Below are 22,296 nucleotides of genomic sequence, written 5' to 3'. Positions count from 1 at the left end.
TGGGCCAGTAGGCACGCAGTTGGCAGATCACAGCGTGATGTAGCCAAATGTTAGCCGTGGTAGGCCACGGGGGATCTTAAGACACTCAAGCCACAAGCACTGAAAAAAAAAAGGCTACTCTTTCAATTCTTCTTCAGCCCTGCATAGCCATGGGATGGGCCCAGGTGGGCTGAGACACATGCACTCAGGGCTAAGGTCCACGATTGGCACGGCAGCACCAGTTAGATGCTCATCAGCTCTTACCTACGCCGACAATGTTAACTGAACACGTGTTGTCACCAGTGCTGGCAGTCTAAGGGAGATGCAGTAGCCTGCAGAACTAAAGAGCAGAGTTTTTTTCAGTGTCAGAAGGCAGCCCTGGCTCATTGGGGAAATCCTGAAAACCCGACTGGATTGCGGCCATCGAGGAGAGATTTTGACACCCCTGCACTAGAATAATGTTTAATTTATTTCTTATCCGTATGTATGGAGTGGAAGAGTAGCCTAGTGGTTAATACAGTGACCTGAGAACCAGGGATAACGGGTCCAATTCCCAGTGCAGCTCCATGTGTCTCTGGGCAAGTCACTTAACCCCTCCATTGTCCCAAGTACAAAATAAGTGCCTGTATATAACATGTAAACTGCTGCGATTGTAACCACAAAAAGGCAGTATATCAAATCTCATCCCATTGTATTCAGTTTTAAGTACTCTACTACTTTATGCATTCGGCTAGGAAAAAGCAAAATCTCAAATATATATAAATATATAAGTAATGTATTATTTTTAGTAAACATTCATCTCCAATAATCACTTACCCTGCTTCAGAAACCAAAAGCCCTGGAAAATTAAGTCTTCAATATAAATGAAGATCCCCCCAATAATCGTAATTGCTGCCGCCGCCATCATTGCTCTCCTCCATTCGCTTGCAATGATCACTTTCTCTTTTCACCTTGTCTCAAGGTTATGGGGCAAGGCCAGTGTGGGGCCTTTAGCATGCGCACATGCTCCAGGCCCCCCACCAGCTCAGCGCCATAGCCTGAAGATGAGGTGAGAAGAGCAATGCCTGCTACTACAGGAGGCAGGATGGAGGAGAGAAATGGTGGTCACTGTGGTGAGAAAGGGTACAGGAGAGAAATGATGCTTCCATTAAGAGCCCCCCCCTAGACTTCAGAACACCCACTTTTTCTAATACTAGCCCAGCTGTTAAATCGAAAAAAATCCAGTATACATGTTTTGTACCTTCATGAGCGTATGGAATACCATCTCCAGGATAACAATAATCTCATCAATAATCCTTGTTGAGCTCAATTCACCTCACTTATTGTAAGCTCTCAAAGGCAGGAACAGATATAGCAATTTAAAAAATTTGGTAATGAAATGTTAAAGAACTTACTGAAAGCCGCAAGAACACAGTCCCTTATTATGTCAAACGGAAATATTCTAAGTCCAACATTCTGGGCTCCTTTTACTAAGCTGCACTAGCGGTTTTAGCGCACGCTACAATGCCCCGCACACTAGACGCTAACGCCTCCATAGAGCTGGTGTTAGTTTTTCCGCGTAGCGCGGGGTTAGCACGTGCTAATCTTCAGCACGTGCTAAAAACGCTACCGCAGCTTAGTAAAAGGAGCCCTCTGTCTCTTGACAGTGGTCCCCCTGGATCACTTGGAAAAAAAAAGAGTACCATGCCCCATTATCCACTCAGCAATAAGAAGCTGTGATCCTCTATCTGGCTAATTATTATGGGCCACTGGTCTAGAAATTTGTCCTGGCCATTTGTAAACACAGATATAGAAACATGATGGCAGATAAAGGCCAAATGGCCCATCCAGTCTGCCCAGCTGCAGTAACCATTAACTCTTCCTCTCTCAGAGATCCCGCATTTCTATCCCACACCTTCTTGAATTCAGACACAGTCTCTGTCTCCACCACTTCCTCCAGGAGACTGTTCCATACATCTACCACCCTTTCTGTAAAAAAAAGTATTTCCTTAGATTACTCCTGAGCCTATCACCTCTTAACTTGACCACATTTTCTCACAACAAACTCCACAGTTCAATTGTACATTGAAAGACCTTTTTTTTTGTTATGTTTTGCTTTAAAAATTTGCTCTCAGTTACCGTACTTTCATGAAATTGTCTCTAGTCCTAGTATTATTTAAAAGAGTAACTGGTCTCCATTAATCTGTTCACACCATTCATAGTTATCATATATCCTCTAAGTGGCCTCTTCTCCAAGCAGGCAAGGTTTAACATTTAGGGCTCCTTTTACAAAGGTGCGTTAGGGCCTTAACGCGCGGAATAGCGCGCGCTAAATTGCCCCGCACGCATTGAGCTGCCTTTATTCTAGAAGCGTACCGTGAAATTTAGCGTGCGGTAATTTTGTGCATGCGCTAAAAACGCTAGCGCACCTTAGTAAAATGAACCCTTAGCCTTTCTATGTAAGGGACTTATTCTATACTCCCTATCATTTTGTCATCCTCTTCTATATCTTTTCTAGATCTATTATATCTTTTTTATTTTCTTTAATGGGATGACCAGAACTACACAACATATTCAAGATACAGTTTATCATGAGTCAACAGAAAGACATTATGATAATTAAGCCAAAACTATCTACCAGTACTCCTTTTGAGATAAGTCTTAACTAATAATCCCTTGCCTCCCTCCCTACCCTTCCCCTCCCCCCATGCAACAATTATTGGATCATTTTGTAATTGTCACTGGTTTATACCATATAATTGTTAACTAATTCTCTGCACCTACATTGTATAAGTCGCTCTGAACTGTTTTTCGATATGCTGTAACCTCGATGTAACTTCGCTATAACTAAGCTGTAACTTCGCTGTAAATGTACAGTCTCTTATCCTGTAAACCGCTCTGAACTGTTTTGTGGTATTGCGGTATAGAAAAATAAAGTTATTATTATTATTATTATTATTCTGCTTGCTTTTAAAGACCATCGAAATGCTCAGCTCAGTATTATCTAGAATGTGAATGGTGCAGGGGCAAGGAGTTTCCAGTAGCATAGATAGCATTGTACCTGTTCAACAGTGAATCCCTGGATCTTTTCTCCAACTTTATACTGAAGTGCTCGCTCACTTGCAGAGCTGCTTGCCCGCCTCCATGAATTAACACTTGCAGCACTAAAGAAAATTTAACAAGTATTTAAAACAAAAGCAGGACACTTTTGGAAACCTGATTTAATACATTTTCTTTAACTGGCAATATCATTGTTTTAACTAATCAAATTAAATTTTGCAGAAGCAGGTATAAACACATACAGAGTGAATTGTGTGCATTTGAATACATTTAGGGACACTATCTCAGCAACTGCAACAAGGAATTTGCAATGTTCTCACCCTACTGATCAAATAATATATTTCCAGATGTCTCAAGAACGACACAAACATGAAGGAAAAGATTCATAGAAATGAAAGAAAATGTTCAAGCATTGGGGGCTAAATTCCAATTATCCTTGTAAATGTGTGAACTTTTTGGATCAAAATACTTACGTTTTTTTATGAACCCTCCCAATTGCAGTTTTTTTGGAAGGAAAGGGGGTAGTAATGCAGGGTTCCAAATTATTCTAATTTTTCTGGCCCAGTTTAAAAAAAAAGGAGAACGAACTACTAATATAATTTTTCCTTTATTTGTTAAAATTTTTTTTGTTTAAATATGCCATTCCCCTCTGATATGTAAATTGTCTCTTTCTTGAATGTGGACTATATAAGAGTCTGTATAATTTAAATATTTGGAATGTAAAAATTTATTTTGTTATTATTTGGGATAGTCTCTTGTTTGTTCAATCATTGTATTTTGTTGAAATATAAATAAACGATAAATAAAAAATAAAGTTAAGAGAGGAGAGGGTGGCGTAGTGGTTAGAGCTACAGCCTCACCACCCTTGTGGGTTCAAACCCTACGCTGCTCCTTGTGATCTTGGGCAAAGTCATTTAATCCTTCAGTGCACCAGGTACATTAGCTAAATTTTGAGCCCACTGGGACAGAGAGGGAAAAATGCCTGAAATACCTGTCTGTAAACCATTTTGAGGGTGGTTGTTAAACTACAAAAGGGAGATATACAAGTCACAATCCCTTTCCCTTCCCTAATTTAAAAATTTCCCAGGATCTTGCAAGAGGTTTAGCTTTCAAAATTTATAACCGAGACGATTCAAGGAAGCACAAATGGGTGGGGAGGGAGGAGGGGGTGGAGAATAGCACATTCAAGAGAGCACAGGAATCATGCAAGCAACTTGCTGTCAAAAAGTTAGCACTGAATTTTGTTATCTGATACTTTATGGGCTCCTTGTACTAAGGTGCATTAGCGTTTTTAACGCGCGCAGAAGAATAGCGCACTCAAACCCCCGCGCTAAATGAAAAAACTAATGCCAGCTCTATGGTGGCGTTAGCATCTAGCGCGCGCGGCACTGTAGTACGCGCTAAAACCACTAGCGCACCTTAGTAAAAGGAGCCCTAAGTTCTATAATTACCAACAAACATATGCATCTATATTCCCTAAGCTTAGGGCTCCTTTTACTAAGATGCGCTAGCGTTTTTAGCAAGCACAAACCCCCGCGCTAAATGAAAAAACTAACTCCAGCTCTATGGTGGCATTAGAGTCTAGCGTGTGTGGCATTGTAGCGCGCGTGCTAAAATCATTAGCATACCTTAGTAAAAAGAGCCCTATATTTATTAAAGGTACAGAGTCACTTGTGTTACACCCATATTTTAAAGGCAACATATGCCCCTATATTCTTTGACAGTCTAGGTACCCTGTTATATAATATTCTCCACAATGTGAAGGTTCAGAGTCCGATATTAATTATTGAGTGCGCCGTGCACCAAGTCTGATCCAGCAAATTTTTTAAGTAAAATTATTTTTTTTTTTAGGAAAAATCTATCCAAAGATAAGTGTCTTAAATAGAAAACTTATAGTCCAAAACTTATTCATCCTGAATTAAGGATTAGTTTTTAATTATGTAGAATGAAGCGGTATATTCCCGCAATGTTTACATTAATCCATTCATAATGTCAAGTGCATTTCTTCTATCTAGAAGATACTATCACAAATGCTTGGTTCTGCATTTCTCAAAACGGTGAATGTGTCTGCAGAAATAAAACACTTCTTCACAGCAAAAATGTTAAAACATACAGAGTTGAGAAAAAGACATTAGCCCCATTGTTCCTTTACAAATTGATGTACAGTACACAGAATCAACCCCTTACTACTTAAGTGCTAAGTTTATATATCTGCACAAGGAGCTAAGGGCTCCTTTTACTAAGCTGTGATAGCTAAACCCACGCTACGCGGCTAGAACTAATGCCAGCTCAATACTGGCATTAAGATCTAGCTCGCGTGGCAATTCAGCGCACACTAAAACCGCTATCGCAGCTTAGTAAAAGGAGCCCTAAGTGTGAAGAGGGAGAGGCAAGCAAGAAAAATGAAAGTGAAACCTTTTCAGAAGAATACTCCACAACTCTTGGGATCTTTGTGTATACAGCCTGAAGTTTCTATGTACGAGATGCAGACAATGTTTATTATACCAAATATTTTAGGCAGTTGAAAATACCACCTTATAACAAACCAAGCTTTTGCTTTACTAGTTTTGCGTCTCACACTCTAAGCGGAGAAGGATACCATACAGACAGCTGTTTTATACCTTTTATTGTGGTTTTCTTTATACCTTAGCAACCATGGACCTCTGAGGAAGGAGTGTTTTCCGAAACACGGACCGTGTCAGGTCCCTTGGTTTGTTATAAGGTGGTATTTTCGACTGCATAATATATTTGGTATAATAAACATTGCCTACATCTGGTACATAGGAGTCTGCAGTTTGTTTTTTGTTTTTGTTTTGGCTGGCGATACTGCAGTTTTCGTTGGATTCCTTTGTGTTGTACAGCCTAAGGTTTATCATATTATTCTATCCTTGGAGGAGAAAACCTATAATGGCAGCAGGCCATAAAAGAGACCCAGTTTGTATTTTGCACGCTTGCTTGCCTTACCCTAATCTAGAGGAACTTCATTAAAATATTCCCAAACTACAACAGAGAAATGCTTGAGTACCTGATTGTAAAAACCGCTTAGATAACCTTGATAGGCGGTATATAAAATCCTAATAAAAATTAAAAAAAAAAAAGCCTAGTGGTCTGAATGAAACATCATGAGAAGTGCTTTGTTGAAGATGACAAAAGGAACATTTTTGAACAGGCAGGATCTTCAGGTTGGTAAATGTTTTAATTTCAGTATATTTCTTAAAGTTTGCCTTGAGGAACTGTCATATATGAATAAAAATATATTTGTTATTAATACATGTTAATGTCATTTTGATATAGTATTTATGAAGAAATAAAGAGTTGAAACAGACAAATATTCATCTTTTAGACATTACTGAGTGGCAGTAAATACAATGAGTAATATTAAATAAGCAGAAATAGTATCAATAATAACATTATATAAGGTGCCCACAAAAACACTCCTTGATTTTAAATGGTTACAAAACCAAAATTTATTGGAATATTCTTTCACCTTTGAGGCTACAGTTTCATCAACTCATAAAGTTTCATATGGTATCTGTTGATTACATACACTTGGCAAAGATCGATGTGATAATCGAGCTCAGACTAGACTCTCCGAAGCATATCCGGCGTGATCGCGTTTATAGCTTCAGTGATGCATTCCTGCAGATCATCCATAGTTGCGGGTAGTGGAGGTACATACACTCTGTCTTTCACGTAACCGAAAAGGAAAAAGTCACAAACAGTCATGTCTGATGATCTCGGAGACCACTTGAGGAACACCTGGTCATTTTGTCGCATTGCATTGTCTGAAGGTTGTAACTTCTGCACCAATTGCAGCTTATAAGTGTGAAAGTGCAAGCGGTTGTGTAAGATCTTGCTAACCGTGCTTTTTGGGACTTGTATTTGCTGTCATCTTATTTATAAACATTACAATAAGTTTTGATTTTGTAACCATTTAAAATCAAGGAGTGTTTTTGTGGGCATCCTGTATAAAGCAACTAATGTGTATTTATAACAATATAGAAAAACAGCCTCAAAGACTCAACAAACATAGAGAGCAGGACACACCCTCCACAGGAAAGGAAAAGAATAAAATACACACTAGTTGCTTTATATAATTACTAGGTTGAAGTCTGTTCCCTCATTCTGTGCGGTTATCAATAATAAAATAACAGCTTTGAACTTTTTGTTTAGGGGAATCTGCCATCAACCTAAAGGATTCTGGAAACTATCCACCTTCGAGATCACCATCCTCCTGTTCTATAGTTTCAGAGTTATCTGTCCAGGATAGTGTTTCAGTCATATCATCTACATCACATATCCACACTATATCACCTAAAAGAAAGAAAAAATCCAGCCATCTAGATAAAAATCTGCAGATTAGAAAAAGGGGTAATTGATGAAAAAATTGCCCAGTTTGTTTATGTGACAAATTCTTCTTTCCATCTGATTAAAAAACCTGCACTTCATTAATACAAATCAGTCACCAAGTCTAGGATACAGTCCACCCAGCAGAGCAGATGCTGCAGGGAAACTGATGGATAAAGTGTATGACAGAGAAATGGAGTAATGTACAACAGTCTAGAGCAGCGAATCGCAAATTGTGTGTCATGGCAAGATTTGAAGTGTGCTGCGAGACACTAGCGAGGAGGTGAGTCACTGGCACCGGCCGACTACCTACATAATGTGTCTCTCATGAAGAGAGGCATGTCCTGTAAAAGGTCAGCTGGCACCAGCACCTCTACTCCTCTCTGTGTCTCTCTGGTTGACCCTCCCATTGCTGGCTCAACCCCCCATCTGCAGGGCCTTTGCGCATGTAAGGACATCAACATGATGACATCACACATGCATGTGATGTCATTGCATCAACGTCCATGCACTTCCAAGTGCCCTTGAGCTACGGTCACCTGTTTAGTGTGCCGTGGCTAGAAATAGTTTGCGAGACACTGGTCTAGAGCAGGAGTAGGCAATTCTGGTCCTCGAGAGCCACAGGCAGGTCAGCTTTCCAGGATATCCACAATTAATATGTATGAGATGGATTTGCATGCACTGCCTCCTTGAGATGCAAATTTATCTCATGCATATTTATTGTGGATATCCTGAAAACCTGACCTGCCTGTGGCTTTCAAGGACCGGAATTGCCTACCCCTGGTCTAGAGAGCACAATTATTAACTTAAGTCTTGATGGGTGGAGTAATGTCCACAATGATCCTGTTGTATGTGTTTGTTTAACAACAGAAGAAGGAAATTATTTTCTTACAGAAACAATTGATATTTCAGAAAATGCACAAACAGCAGAATACTAACCGGAAGTAGCAACAAAAGCTATCATAAAATGTGAACAAAAATTCAAATGTGTAGTACGCAATTTAGTTACTGACATTGCAACAAATGTACCTAAGAAGAAATTTAGAAGAGCATGAAGCGAATACCAAGCCAATAACATACATATGCAGTGCTCATTTGTGGCACCTCCTAGCCAAAAATGTCAGTATTCCAGAAATAAAGACTAATGTCATTAAAATTGCTAAATACTTCCATAACAGCAGCTCTGAAAAGAATGGGAGGAATCAAGCTAACATTCCCACAAGATGTTAGAAGAACTAAATCAAGAAAAGAGATAGATGGCACTGTTACAGCCAAAATCCTCAATGTTGGGCTTAAGACAAATGTTGAAGATATAGTGAGATTCCTGAAACCCATTTCTGAAGCTCTAAACAGAATACAGAAAAATAGCTGTTTTATTGCTGATGCTATTGAAATTTGGAAGGAATTGAGTGAGCTCTTAAAAACAGAACTGCAGAATTAAATTACAAGTATTAAAAAACCCAGAATGGGTCAAGTACTTTCTCCAGCTCATTTTCTTGCAAATATTGTCAATATCTATTACCAGGGTCAAACCTTAACTGCTGAAGAGGAGTTAGCTAGGACATGGGTATCCAGAAATCATCCATCTGTAATGCCAACTATAATAAACTTCAGAGCTAAAGGGAACCATTCAAGAAAAATGTTTGTCGATGATGTTCTATAGAAAGTCAAACCAGTGACCTAGTAGAGGTCACATATTAAGCACTTGCATTTCAAAAACACTGAAGTAATGATTTCACTTTTAACAGCAGTAGCTTATTCTGCTGGCATAGAAAGAATATTATTTTTCTTTGGATTCATTCATTCCAAATTGAGACATTGTTTGGGATCCGATAAAGCATGAAAGCTGTTTTTTTTCTTTTCCAGATTATGACCAATAAGAATATGAAGATGAGACAGTATTTTGAGTTTTTCATGTGTGAACCTGGCTGATAATCTAAGATTTTTAAAAAGATATTTTGTTTAGCCACATTAGTTAACAAGGATGTTTAAGCAAATACAAGAATATATACTATATGCTATAAAGTTATTGTTTTGGTTAAATAAAACTATTTAAATTGTCATTAAGGTAATTATGATAATTTTTATCTTTTCAATAAAGCACAGCAGAAAAGTTGACCAAATATGAATGATTAACCTATTAAACTGGAGATGGTTTACCTGACACTAATTTCATAATTATGTATCTATGTGTTTCTAATAGAATAATCAAATCAGTAATTTTTTTTATATAACTGTCAAACATCTGAAAACTTATTTTTCAAAAAATGAAGCTGTTGTCTCATTGTAAATATTAAGATAGACTCAACCTTGCTGGTATCATCGTTGCTGGTATTTTCTGTAGAAAACCATGATTTAAATCAAGCCCCTCTGACTAGTGAGTTAAATCCCTGCCCTTGCTGTCCCTGAAGAGTGGAAGCTGGGATCCAGAATTTAGAATCAGATCTCCATCATGATAGTATGAAGAACTGCCACTGAGCCATAAAATCATCTATTGGCAATACTTTTAAAAATATATTATTTTCCTTTAACAAGTGGAGTTATGTTAAAATATCTTTCTTCAGGTCTGCCCCTCCCCCCCCCCCCATTTTTTTTAGCATATACTGGTATCAAGTTTGATTTCGGAATCTAGTTTCCTCCCTTGAAAATGTAAAACAGCACAGTACATTTAAAAAAAAAAATATTTAACAATAGGTCAGATATTTACATGTTTTGTTCTAGGATGCATAACTGCATCATCACTAAGACAGTGTCTATAAAATAATATTGGATCAAAGTGGATTTATTGACCTAGAGGTCCTGAAAAAAGTTTGTCCATACAATATACTGTGTTGGTTGTGGACAAATACAAGACTAAAACTGAATAAAATAAGAGTAGTTTGGGAAAAAAAGAAAGAAAAGGAAAGCATTAGGCAAAAGGGGCAAGTACACACCTGGGTTCAAGACATACATCTCAGGGAACTACTGACTCATGAGCAACATGGTAAAAGTAGGTTAGATCAAAAGACCTTAAGAGAGGTCTCAGCAAGGAACGGAAAAGGCTGGCTGTTTCAGAGATAGGGGGCATGAAAAAAGAAAGCGCCTGGATAAAATATGTAAACCACTTTGTAACCACAGAAAAGTGGTACAGTATATCAAGCCCCATTCCATTTGGCCTTTGATGGACTAGGGAGCACCAGTCAGTGGTCCTTGATGAAACGTAATAACTGAATTGGCAAATATAGATCACAAGATAAATAAGGCAGGTTACTAGAGAAAATTGCCTTACAGGGTCAAATATCACTAAGGAAATTGAGAGGGGGAGCGAAAAATCAAAAGACAATCCTCATTTGACATTCCTGTTCTTGGTAACTTTTATATCTGATGTGATTGATTCATGTGCAATTAAAGCTCTCTTTTCTTGATGAGAGAACACTCAGCTCGCACGAGGCACCATCACACTGTAGCTCCTGAAACGAAAAGAACGACACAGCCAAACCCTTGTTTTCCAATAAATTGACTAAGACCTCCTGCCAACGCGAGGAAGGGAGCTGAAAGGACAAAGCCTGCCTGCTCATCCACACTCACCGAATAAACCGAAACTGCCGAAGCAGTGCTCGGTCTAGCCACCGCATCGCAACGCCGGCACAGGAGCCCTACAGTCAGCTCGCGCACCCCTCACTCTGCAAACACCAAAACAAACTAAAGCGGCAACTCCGACTGGACTCACGGCCGGCAAGCGAGCTATGGCTCCTCTCATTGGCTGAGCTTTGACGGCCGCATCTTGCAGTGGGCGGAGACAGGCGGGGCTGGTGGCCGGGAAAGTTGCAGAAGGAGGGGCCTGGGCTTGGATCTGTGCTGCTAAGATGAGCCTACTCTGTTGCCTCTTCCCTCAGTCGGCGCTTGGAAGCTGAGTCGACCCCAGGGGCGTGTCGCATAGGGCATGATTGTGGCTCCATATCTGTTCTCTAATATTTAGGTGAATATTTACATGTACTCTTCTCCTCCAGTTCCAGACTTCGTCCCTTTCATCTTGCTGCCCCATATACCTGGAATAAACTACCTGAGTCCGTCTGCCACACCCCTTCCCTTGCTCAAACGTAGGGTGAAAACCCACATTTTTGAGACAGCCTTCAACTCATAACCATAATCCCCTCTGCTTACCACCTAATCAGTAGTTTAACTATCCCCTCCAACTGTAACCCCTACCCTGGCATCCTATTTGTCTTGATTGATTAGATTGTAAGCTCATTTGAGCAGGAACTGTCATCTTTGTGACTCTGTATAGAGCTAGGTACAACTTGTAGCACTCTAGAAATAATTAATAGTAATCTAATATAATAAAACCCTTCCCCGCGCATGCGCAGTCGAAACGGCGTGTTCCCTGCCACCGTGATTTGTGCTTCTGTGCCGTGTTCCATTTGCGGTACGTGCGCGGCGGTGGAGCCTGTGATGGTTTGATTTGCGGCAGTAAGAGGAGCATTGCTATTACCGACGTTGCTTCCAGCCTAGAGCAGGGAGGGAGGCTTCAACTCGCTGCTCCTGCTTGCTTCGGGCCTTCCTCACTGCCGGGTCCTGCTCCTGCCTTCGAGCAAAAAGAAAGTAGGTGGGAATCGGCAGCGACGAAGGACCGAAGCAAGTAGGAGCAACGAGTTGTGAATGCTGCGCTGCCAACGGCTGTGTGAGGAGGGGGGATGAGAAACGCTACTGATGGCTGGCCTATTACAGGGGGAGCAGGGAAGGGGTGCTGCTGGACAGGGGGTAAGGTAAAAGGAAGGGAGAAGGGCTACTGCAGGACAGAGGGAGCAGGCAAGGGGTGATGCTGCACAGGGAAGGATGGGAGGGAAATGCTGCTGCTGCACAAGGAAGGGGGAGAGGGAAAGGGAGCCAGGGAGCAAACTTGCTATGCTTTGGGGGGAGGGGTGTGCTGGGGACTGGCAGCAATCTTGGTTTGCTCGGAGGGGGGGGGAGAGACAGAAGGGGGCCACGGAGAGAGACAGAAAGAAAGGCAGGCAGCGCACGAGAACAAAAGACAGCACACACAGAAAGACAGCGGGCAGGGAGAGAGAGAAAGCAAGAAAGACAGATAGACAGACAGAGAGGGGGCCAGGGAGAGAGACAAACATAAAGAATAACAGAAAGACAGTGGGCCAGAGAGACAGACAGACAGACAGCAGCCAAGGAGAGAGAGAGCCAAAGAAAAAAAAAGACAGACAGACAGCTAGTAGCCAAGGAGAGAGAGACAAAGAATAAAAGACAGACAGCTCACACGGTAAGTTTTCATTAAATTTTGTGATCTGTTAAGTCTACACATCTATTCTAGCACCTGTTAATCTAACGGGTTTAAACACTAGTAGTAGAATAGTAGTAGTCCTAACCTTTGCAATTGATCCTTTTTAGCTTCTTTTAACCATGTTCCTCATTTTATCATAGTTACTCTTTCAAAAATGAATGCCTTTACAGTAGATTTCTTCTGCGACGTCACTCCTGTTATCAGCTCAAATTTAATCACTGTTTCCCAGTGCACCCAATACAGTTAACTCCTGTACTATGCCTTGCATTCCACTAAGAACCAAATCTAAAATAGCTCCCCCTCTTCTCAGTTTCTGGACCAGTTGCTCCAAGAGGCAGTCATTTATGACGTCTAGGAATTTTACCTCCCTAGCACATCCCGATGCAACATTTAACCAGTCAATGTTGGGGTGATTGAAATCAGTTTTTTTCAATAATCCTTACTCATATGTATAAAGACAGGAGACTTTTTACTAACCCGGAGACACCATATTGTATATCTTTCTCATTAATAATGTGACTAAAAAAAAGCCACAAACTTCACACTCTTAAAGTTGGGAGAAAAAAGGCCTCATTTCAGCTTCATAAGGACCAAAATAACCTCCCAGCTTTTTTCTGTGAAGAGCTTATATAAAAAACGGTTGTTATTAATTCATAATCAGATATCTGAAAAAACAGCTCATTGTAGAAAAATCCTCCTGCCAGATACAGGCATTCAGTATCAAAAAGAATGTCACTTAGCTTTTGTTGATAGCTGGTCATTCTCCATTCCTACTGCAATGGCTTTCACGTGCGGCATTTCATCTGCTTCAATTCAAATCAAATGCAGCAGATGAAAAAAATGCCGCACGTGAAAGCTCTCTGTCTGGTCCTTTTACAAAGGCGTGCTGCCAAGCTGTCCCATTCTATTCTTATAGGTGGCTCGGCGTTTAACAACACACCTTTTGTAAAAGTCAACCTGTGTTGTGCATGTTTGACTGAGGCCAGAATGGGGTGCTGTGGAAATGTATGAGAGAGGAAGGAGCTAGGTCTCTGAAGGGGTTGGGTGAGGGTGGAAATGGAGTTAATGCTATGCAGAAATGTTGTTTTGACTTTTGCCCCCCCCTCCTGCTGCCATCCTAAATATGGTTCATAGACAACCCCGCGAAAGGCAAAGGCGCGCGCCGACAACTGAGCGCAAGATGGAGGTGCGCGCCGAAGAAAATTACAGTTTTTAGGGGCTCCGACGGGGGGTTTTGTTGGGGAGCCCCCCCCCAGTTTACTTAATAGAGATCGCGCCGGCGTTGTGGGGAGCTTGGGGGGTTGTAACCCTCCATATTTTACTGTAAACTTAACTTTTTCCCTAAAAACAGGGAAAAAGTGAAGTTTTCAGTAAAATGTGGGGGTTACAACCCCCCACAATGCCCCCACAACGCGGCGCGATCTCTATTAAGTAAAGTGGGGGGGGGGTCCCCCCACGCCCCCCCCCCCCGGTCGGAGCTGTATAAACAGTAATTTTGTGTGGCGCGCACCTCCACGCTGCGCTCAATTGTCTGGGCGCGCCTTTGTCCCGGCACGCTTTTGACCTGACACACTAAATATTTCTATCTAGAGACACCACTGTATAAAAATCACCATATTAAAAAAATGTTTGGTTTGTGTTTCATCTCAATAACAGCAACATAAGCCTTCCCAAGTACCAAGCATATTATTATTATTATTATCATAATCATTTAATTTATACACCCTAATGTTGCCTCACCCTCAAGAGCTAAGTGACTGCTTTTGGGTGATTTGTTCACTTGGCAAATTTGACAGGGTCACACCATGGTACATTCAGCTGTAATCATCTGCTAATAGAAGCTAAAATCAATTTTAAATTATTTTGCCTTGTTTTTTAGATACTCACGTGAGATTGAGTCCCTCTGTGTAATTTAATGTACATCCTCACCTACTGGGTTATATGATTTGGCTTATCCTTTCAGGTTTTAGATATGTGTTTTGCATATCTGATGTGTAGTGTAGTTTTGTTTAGTAGTTTTAACTGAAGGGATTAAATTTACTAATTTTAGACCCAGAAATAAAACTGATCTCTATTAAGAGGTAACTTCTTCAAGCAATACTAATGTTGCTAACAATTTGAAAGGGTTAGATCTGTATAGAGGCTACATACAGAGTGTAACTTGTTTCCCCTTTATGAAGCGAGGGTTAAAAAAAAAAGCTGCAGATCCCCATTAAATTGCAAAGGACAAATCTGTGCTCGACATTCCTTTGGATTATCTTTTTTTGATTGTAATAAGCATTCACAATTATATTCCGCCCTATTGTATGACTCTTTCAACAGTCTTTTCGATTATCCACAATCAGATAGCTTAATCTTCAAAGATTTTGAGTGTTTACCAAAATCTTTCTTATCTGTACAGAAACGATATCTTAAAAATTGTGAGAAAAGTAAACTCTTGTTTTAATGAAACTAGATGACAATTATCGTATTGTAGCAAGGTATTCCTATCCATTGGTTTGACAAACACTGTTGTTTCCATTTTTTTTTTTTGTAGTATTACATATTAAATCAAATAAACATTTGAATAGCAACAGGATTATCTTCAGAAAAATTACAGAAATTCAAACAAGAATTTCATCATCCAAGTAAAGAAAAACCTATTCATATAATCAACTATATAATCCACCAAGAACCAAAAACATTTTGGGTGGATCCGAAAAAAAGGGAGGATAAAAAAAGGGAAAAAAATCTTATAGATGATTATACCTGAACTATTCCCTTAGCAATATCAAGCACTATCACTTTTAATCTTCACAAGTTTGATAATATCTTCAAATAACGGACCTGGACTTAAGTTCAAACTTACATCTAAAATTATCCAGAAGATTGAGAAGTTTTTCTACTTTCAAGGAAATTTAGAAATTGTAATGGTTCAAGAAAAACATTTTTGGGATTGGTACATTACTTTACATTTACATGGAAATCATATTATAACTTTCATACCAAGAGACCTAGCTTCTTGGGATGCAGTAAGATAATTTTTTCTCCTGTCTGAAGTAGTTTTACATAAATCTGGAAAAATCCATATCTTTTGACCCACAAATAAAGTCAACCAATTCAAGTTTTAAGTTTCAAGTTTATTTATTAATTTGATGAATCGCTTATCCATAGTTTACTAAGCGAATTACAACGAATTATATAAACATGTTAAAAAAAACATACATATAATATTAAGTAAAACAGGGTAAAAAAACAGATTCATGAACAAACTTAACAGAAATATAAAAAGGATAAAAGGGAAAAGTTACATCGTTAATGTTTTTTAAAAAGGAGGGAACATTCAGGGAGAAAACATAAGGAGGGATGACTTAACTACACTGCCTAAATTATGTTTATTTTAGAGGCTAAAGGCATCCTTTAAAAGATAGGTTTTTAGTTTATTTTTAAAATGACTGAGTTCTTTTTCATCTCTTATGTATTGTGATAGGGAGTTCCAAGTTTGAGGGACCACTATAGAAAACATGTCATGACGTCTAGTACCTACAACTTTTAAAGAAGGAACTGCCAATAATCCTTGCGCTAAAGATCGAAGAGTGCGTGTTGAGTTATGCGGGATGAGCATCCGATTTATAAATAATGGTTCACTCGTAGATAGAGTTTTGAATACCAAAAGCAAAATTTTATAAGTAATTCGATGGCTAATGGGGAGCCAATGTGATTCAATCAAAAAAGGAGTTACATGGTCATATTTTTTACCTTTATGTAAAAGTTTGACGGCAATATTTTGAATTATCTGTAAATGTTTCTTTTCTTTTTGCATTGTGTTGATTAGTAACGAGTTGCAGTAGTCGAGCTTTGTTATAACCAGCAAGTGAATTAGAATATTTAAAGATTTGGGCTCCAAAAATTTGGAGATTGAACAAATCATACGCAAACGATAGAGGCAAGATTTAACTGTGTTACCTATATGTTCGTGATAAGAAAGATTTTCATCAATAATAACCCCAAGTATTTTTAATGAAGAAACTAAGTCTATATGAATGTTATTGATAATAGGGGGAGTAGCTAACTTTATTCCTTGTTTCCATAAGAAAAGTATTGCTTTTGTTTTATGGATGTTTAATGCTAATCTGTTCGCAGCAAGCCAATTTCTAATTATATCGAGTTTATTGTTGATCTGAGAAATTTCTTCTATGTGTTCAAGATTTAAAGGGTGAGACAATTGAATATCGTCTGCATAAGTATATGACGTAAAGCCGATAGATTGGCATAGACTCAATAACGGCGAAAGGAAGATATTGAACAGTAATGGGGATAGTATAGATCCTTGGAGAATTCCATAGCTAAGAGAGAAAGGTTTTGAGCATGAATTATTGAAATGAATTGAGAAACATTCTAAGAATCATATTTTTGTCCTGTTCAAAAACAAATGAGACCAAGAGAGTGGCTCTATCCATTACTTTTTGAGCCTATGTCCTGCACACAGCTTTTGCGGATGTTTATTTCCAGCTGGCATTTTTATCCACGTATCTTTACCATAGGACTTCATAGGGACCCATGAAGAAGACATTCTGTCGAAACACGGACCATGTTGGGTCCAGGGTCCAAAGCTTTTCAGCAGACTATGTCCTAGAGGTTTTTATGTGATTTGCCAAGTTTTAATATTATTTTAATATTAATAAAGTTCATCTCAGGAACATCATTTCTCCACATTGGTTTTTGTTTCTTCTTGGATTTGTCTGTGGAGATCATTGGATCAATTCTCTTGTTTTCGTCCAAAATATTAGTAACATCCGAGCCTATTTCTGGAGTTCATTTTGATTGTTCTTCTATTCCCTGCTGTATCTTCCTCATCAAAAAATAGATATTTCTGCTTGTCTACCTCTTTCTGTGATCTTTTGTAGTTTATGGAAGTTAACCTCTTTTTCCTTACCTTCTCAGCTACTATTTTTTTTTAGAACCAAAGCAGTCTTCTTTTCCTCTTACTTTTACTTACTTGCCTCACAAAAAGGTCTGTCGCCCTTACAATAAAGCCTTTCAGTTTTGCCCATTGCATTTCAACTCCGTCCAGACAATTCCTTGACGTAATCCCCCATCTGAACAAAATTATTTTTTTAAGTTTAGAAACTTTACTTTTGAATGAGCCCTCTCTCTACCTGTCTAAATATTAACAGTACCATGCAGTGATCACTAGATGCCAGATGATCACCCACTGTAACCTCAGAAACACTTTTCCTATGTGTAAGCACTAAGTCCAGTATGACCCCCCATCCAGCATGGGTTCCATTACCAACTTCTGGAACAGTTCTTGTAGAGAATCTAGATCTCCCTACTTCTATAAGACCCTACAATATAAACACCCCAATCAACATCTGGCATATTAAAATCACCTATTTGTTAATATGAGGTTCATAATCGAAACAGAAATACATCTAAAAACCCGCCCGAGTCGGTACTTGGATGATCTAAAAGAAAGGTCTTCCAAGTGCTGATAATTGAAACGGGTTTTTGGACATATCTAGAGACAGTTTAGACCTCTGACTACCGCTGTGCATCCAGAGCAAAAAGGGGCATTTTTCGAGAAGTGGTTAGGTGGCGAGGTGGGCAGGATGTGGATTAACCGAACTTAGTCATCCTGCAGCAATAATCAAAGGTTTGACGAGACTTCCTGGATGGAACTTATACATTGTGACTTAGGCGATCTAAAAATAGCTCTAAGTGCCTAGAAGGTATCCAAAGTGACCAGACTGTAGACACAAAGTACAGACCCCCACATACTCCCCCAGTGATCACTGACCCCCCACATCCCGCCATACAAATCAGAAAACGTACATACCTGCCTCAGGAACATCAGCACCTGGCATAAGAACATAAGAATAGCCTTACTGGGTCAGACCAATGGTCTATCAAGCCCAGTAGCCCATTCTCATGGTGGCAAATCTAGGTCACTAATACCTGGCGAAAACTCAAGGAGTAGTGATATTCCCTGCTACCGATTTAGGGCAAGCAGTGGCATCCCCTATGTTCTTCTCAATTACAGACTATGGACTTTTCCTCCAGGAACTTGTCCAAACCTTTCTTAAAACCAACTATGCTATCCGCTCTTACAACAATCTCTGGTAATGCGTTCTAGAGCTTAACTATTCTCTGAGTGAAAAAAAAAATTCCTCCTATTGGTTTTAAAAGTATTTCCCTGTAACTTCATCGAGTGTCCCCTAGTCTTTGTAATTGTTGACGGAGTGAAAAATCGATCCACTTGCACCCGTTCTACTCCACTCAGGATTTTGTAGACTTCAATTATATCTCCCCTCAGCCGTCTCTTTTCCAAGCTAAAGAGACCTAACCATTTTACTCTTTCCTCATATGAGAGGAGTTCCATCCCCTTTATCATCTTGGTCGCTCTCCTTTGAACCTTTTCTAGCGCCACTATATCTTTCTTGAGATAAGGAGACCAGAATTGAATGCAATACTCCAGTTGAGGTTGCACCATGGAGCGATACAGGGGTATTATAACATTCTTAGTCTTCTTACCCATCCCTTTTTAATAATTCTTAGCATCCTGTTTGCTTTTTTGGTTGCTGCCGCACATTGGGCGGAAGGTTTCATCTCATTGTCTATGATGATACCCAGATCCTTTTCTCAGGTGCAACCCTAGCATCCAGTAACTGTGATTCAGGTTATTCTTCTCAATGCGCATCACTTTGCATTTGTCCACATTAAATTTCATCTGCCATTTGGACGCCCAATCTTCCAATTTCCTAAGGTCCGCGCTTGCAATATTTCACAATCCGCATGCGTTTTAGTAACTTTGAACAGTTTAGTGTCATCTGCAAATTTAATAACCTCATTTCCTTTTCTGTTTTCTTCGATATTTGTTTTTTAGGTCAATGGTTGACTAATTGTTTAGTATTTTTTATATTATTGATGTATATATTTAACCACTTATGATTATTTTTGTCTAATTATACTTTTATATTTTTTATTATTGTTAGGTCCTATTAATGTTTTATGTCATGTTATTTTAGACTCCTGATGCAGGCCTTCAGCCGAAACACGACATGTCGAGTCATAATGTAATACTGAATAAAGTGTTCCCATCCAATTCCATTGGTTTTCATCTCCTGCGCTGTGCTTTTTTGTGCTTGTACTGTGTGGAAGATTTGTTGTTTTCTGTTCCTGTCCTGTAATGGTGCTGGGGCCATTTGATAACAGTGATCATAACATGATCAGATTTGATTTACCACATATACTTGAATATACCCCCATCTGAATATAAGCTAAGGCATCTCCCCTCCCTCAAAAAACGGGAGGCAAATGGTTGACTCAAATATAAGCTGAGGATACACATTTGAGAGATTGTGATCAGCCAATCTACAAAGGCTATCATGACTAGAAATCCCTGCCATAAGTTGATTTTTTTTTAGTTTTGCAATTTAGAATGTAAGAACATTACAATAGAAATAGATAATGCCAAATTCCAAAATTGCCAGTACTCAACATAGGGGTCCTTTTATTAAGGCACGCTAACCAATTTAGCACACGCTAAGTACTTACATCTGCATCCCTGACTGACCTTTACGTCGGACCACCGGACCAAAAACCCACCACACTTCAATGACGCACAAACCTACAAAGCTATTTTACATATGTTAAGCTATGTCCATACGGGAAATGATGTAATTTAAACCACCATAGACTATGGGCTCCTTTTATTAAGCTGCGCTAGCGGGGTTAACGCGTGTGACTTTTTATCATGCGCTAACCCCCGCGCTGGCCTAAAAACTACCACCCGCTCAAAAGGAGGCGGTAGCGGCTAGCGCGGCTGGCAGTTTAGCATGCGGTATTACGCACGTTAAAACCTCTGGCGCACCTTTGTGAAAGGAGCCCAATGTCTTCTCGGAACATACTGCAATTTTTAAAACACCCCATGTCTATATCTCCAAATCTGTATGTCATGATTATACTGTAAAAGCTGAAATTTATGCCTCTATGTACACCAAGTTTGTTTTTCCCACCAAAGTTAGTTTTACTTATATTGTGAATGCAATCTTGTAACCCATTCTGGGCTCCTTCCTAATGTTTTTCCCTTGAATTTAATGTTTTTAATAGCGATTGTAACCATTAAATAATTTTCCTTTTGTTTCATTATAGTTTGTAGAAATTCCCTCTAAAATGTATTGTAATCTGTATACATAAGTTTATTTTTTTTTTAAATTTAATTATTGTATGTACATTACCAAAAACTTTTATTTACTTGTACATCGCCTTGAATTTTGAATAGGCGATAAATCAAAATATTTAATAAACTTGGAAACTTGGACTGGCTAAATAAATAAATAATCTTTAGCGTGCGCTAAATCGCTTAGTGAGCCTTAATAAAAGGACCCCATAAAGAGCGCCGAAGGCACATCAACTTAACTCCTGTAGCCTCTAACACTGGGGACAGGTACAGTGGTCATTGACTACTAAGTACCTGAATAAATGAATGTAATCTGTTCTGAGCTCCCCTGGGAGAACGGTATAGAAAATTGAATAAATAAATATGGGCAAATATTCATATTTTTCTCCTTTCTATTCAGTCTTCCCCTGGCATACATCAACATATCTGGCTCACTGGCTGCTACCTTCTACTTACTACTACTACTACTATTTATGAGGGCTATACCGAAAGCAATGCAAAAGTGGGCAAAAACATTTTTATGAACTGACATAGGTCGTTCAAATTGCATATGTTGGGAGAGTAACTCTTCCTCTATACCAGTGGTTCCCAAACCTGTCCTGGGGGACCCCCAGCCAGTCAGGTTTTCAAAATATCCCTAATGAATATGCATGAGAGAGATTTGCATATAATGGAAGTGACAGGTATGCAAATCTCTCTCATGCATATTCATTAGGGATATCTTGAAAACCTGACTGGCTGGGGGTTCCCCCAGGACAGGTTTGGGAACCACTGCTCTAAACAAAGATACTACTCAACATAGTCTCCGTCACAAGCGATGCATCAGCACCATCATTGAACACAACTCTCAAGTTTTCTTTGAAAAAAAATTCAGGCGTGCACTATCATACCCACTTCTTCACATCCATTTTCACCTCATTTGTATCATCAAACCCTTTTCCCCAAAGACTGTCCTTCATTAGACCACCTAGTTAATTGAGAGTACTATATAAATTTTAAAATAAATCAATAAACTTTACAGAATTTTGAAATATTGTACGCAGAATTTTCAAATTTTTAATGCAGAATTCTGCTAGGAGTAGCTGTTGCCTGGAAGGGGTGGGGGGGTGGGGAGAAGCCACCACTGGACTACCAGGGCATTTAATAGAGGGTTGCGGGAGGAGGGCCTTCAGGTGGTGGGAGAGCAGAGTCTGGTCATTTTGGATTTGCTACTTTACTCACTTTTCCTAGAAATGATCATGTGTATGTTTTGAGGGCCAATTCATAGTAACCTGGCAAGCTGTAATTATGCTTGAATTCCTGTCACTGCCTACATGTTCTCATTCTCTCTGCTCCTTCTATATAAATACAGTGGTGCCTCACACAACGAACTTAATCCGTTCCAGGAGCAAGTTTGTTATGTGAAACGTTCGTTGTGTGAAACGCGTTTTCCCATAACAATACATGTTAAAAAAAATAATTCGTTCTGTAGCATAAAATATGCTAAGATGACATAAAA

General features: G+C 39.3%; 1 protein-coding gene across 1 annotated transcript in view; it reads right to left on the bottom strand.

The window, feature by feature from the left end:
- Nucleotides 1-11,071, bottom strand: part of PITRM1 (pitrilysin metallopeptidase 1) — a 163,285-nt gene extending 152,214 nt beyond the window's left edge. Inside the window, exons 1-2 of the mRNA XM_033931530.1 lie at nt 10,933-11,071; nt 3,020-3,122 (exon numbers count right to left, since the gene is read on the bottom strand). Coding sequence (XP_033787421.1) covers nt 3,020-3,122; nt 10,933-10,979 — 150 coding nt within the window. The 5' untranslated portion in view covers nt 10,980-11,071. The remainder of the gene's footprint in view (nt 1-3,019; nt 3,123-10,932) is intronic.
- Between the last annotated feature and the right edge of the window lie 11,225 nt (nt 11,072-22,296).

Source organism: Geotrypetes seraphini, chromosome 2 (assembly GCF_902459505.1).
Source record: "Geotrypetes seraphini chromosome 2, aGeoSer1.1, whole genome shotgun sequence".
NCBI lineage: Eukaryota > Metazoa > Chordata > Amphibia > Gymnophiona > Dermophiidae > Geotrypetes > Geotrypetes seraphini.
This window is presented reverse-complemented; position numbering and strand designations above follow the sequence as displayed.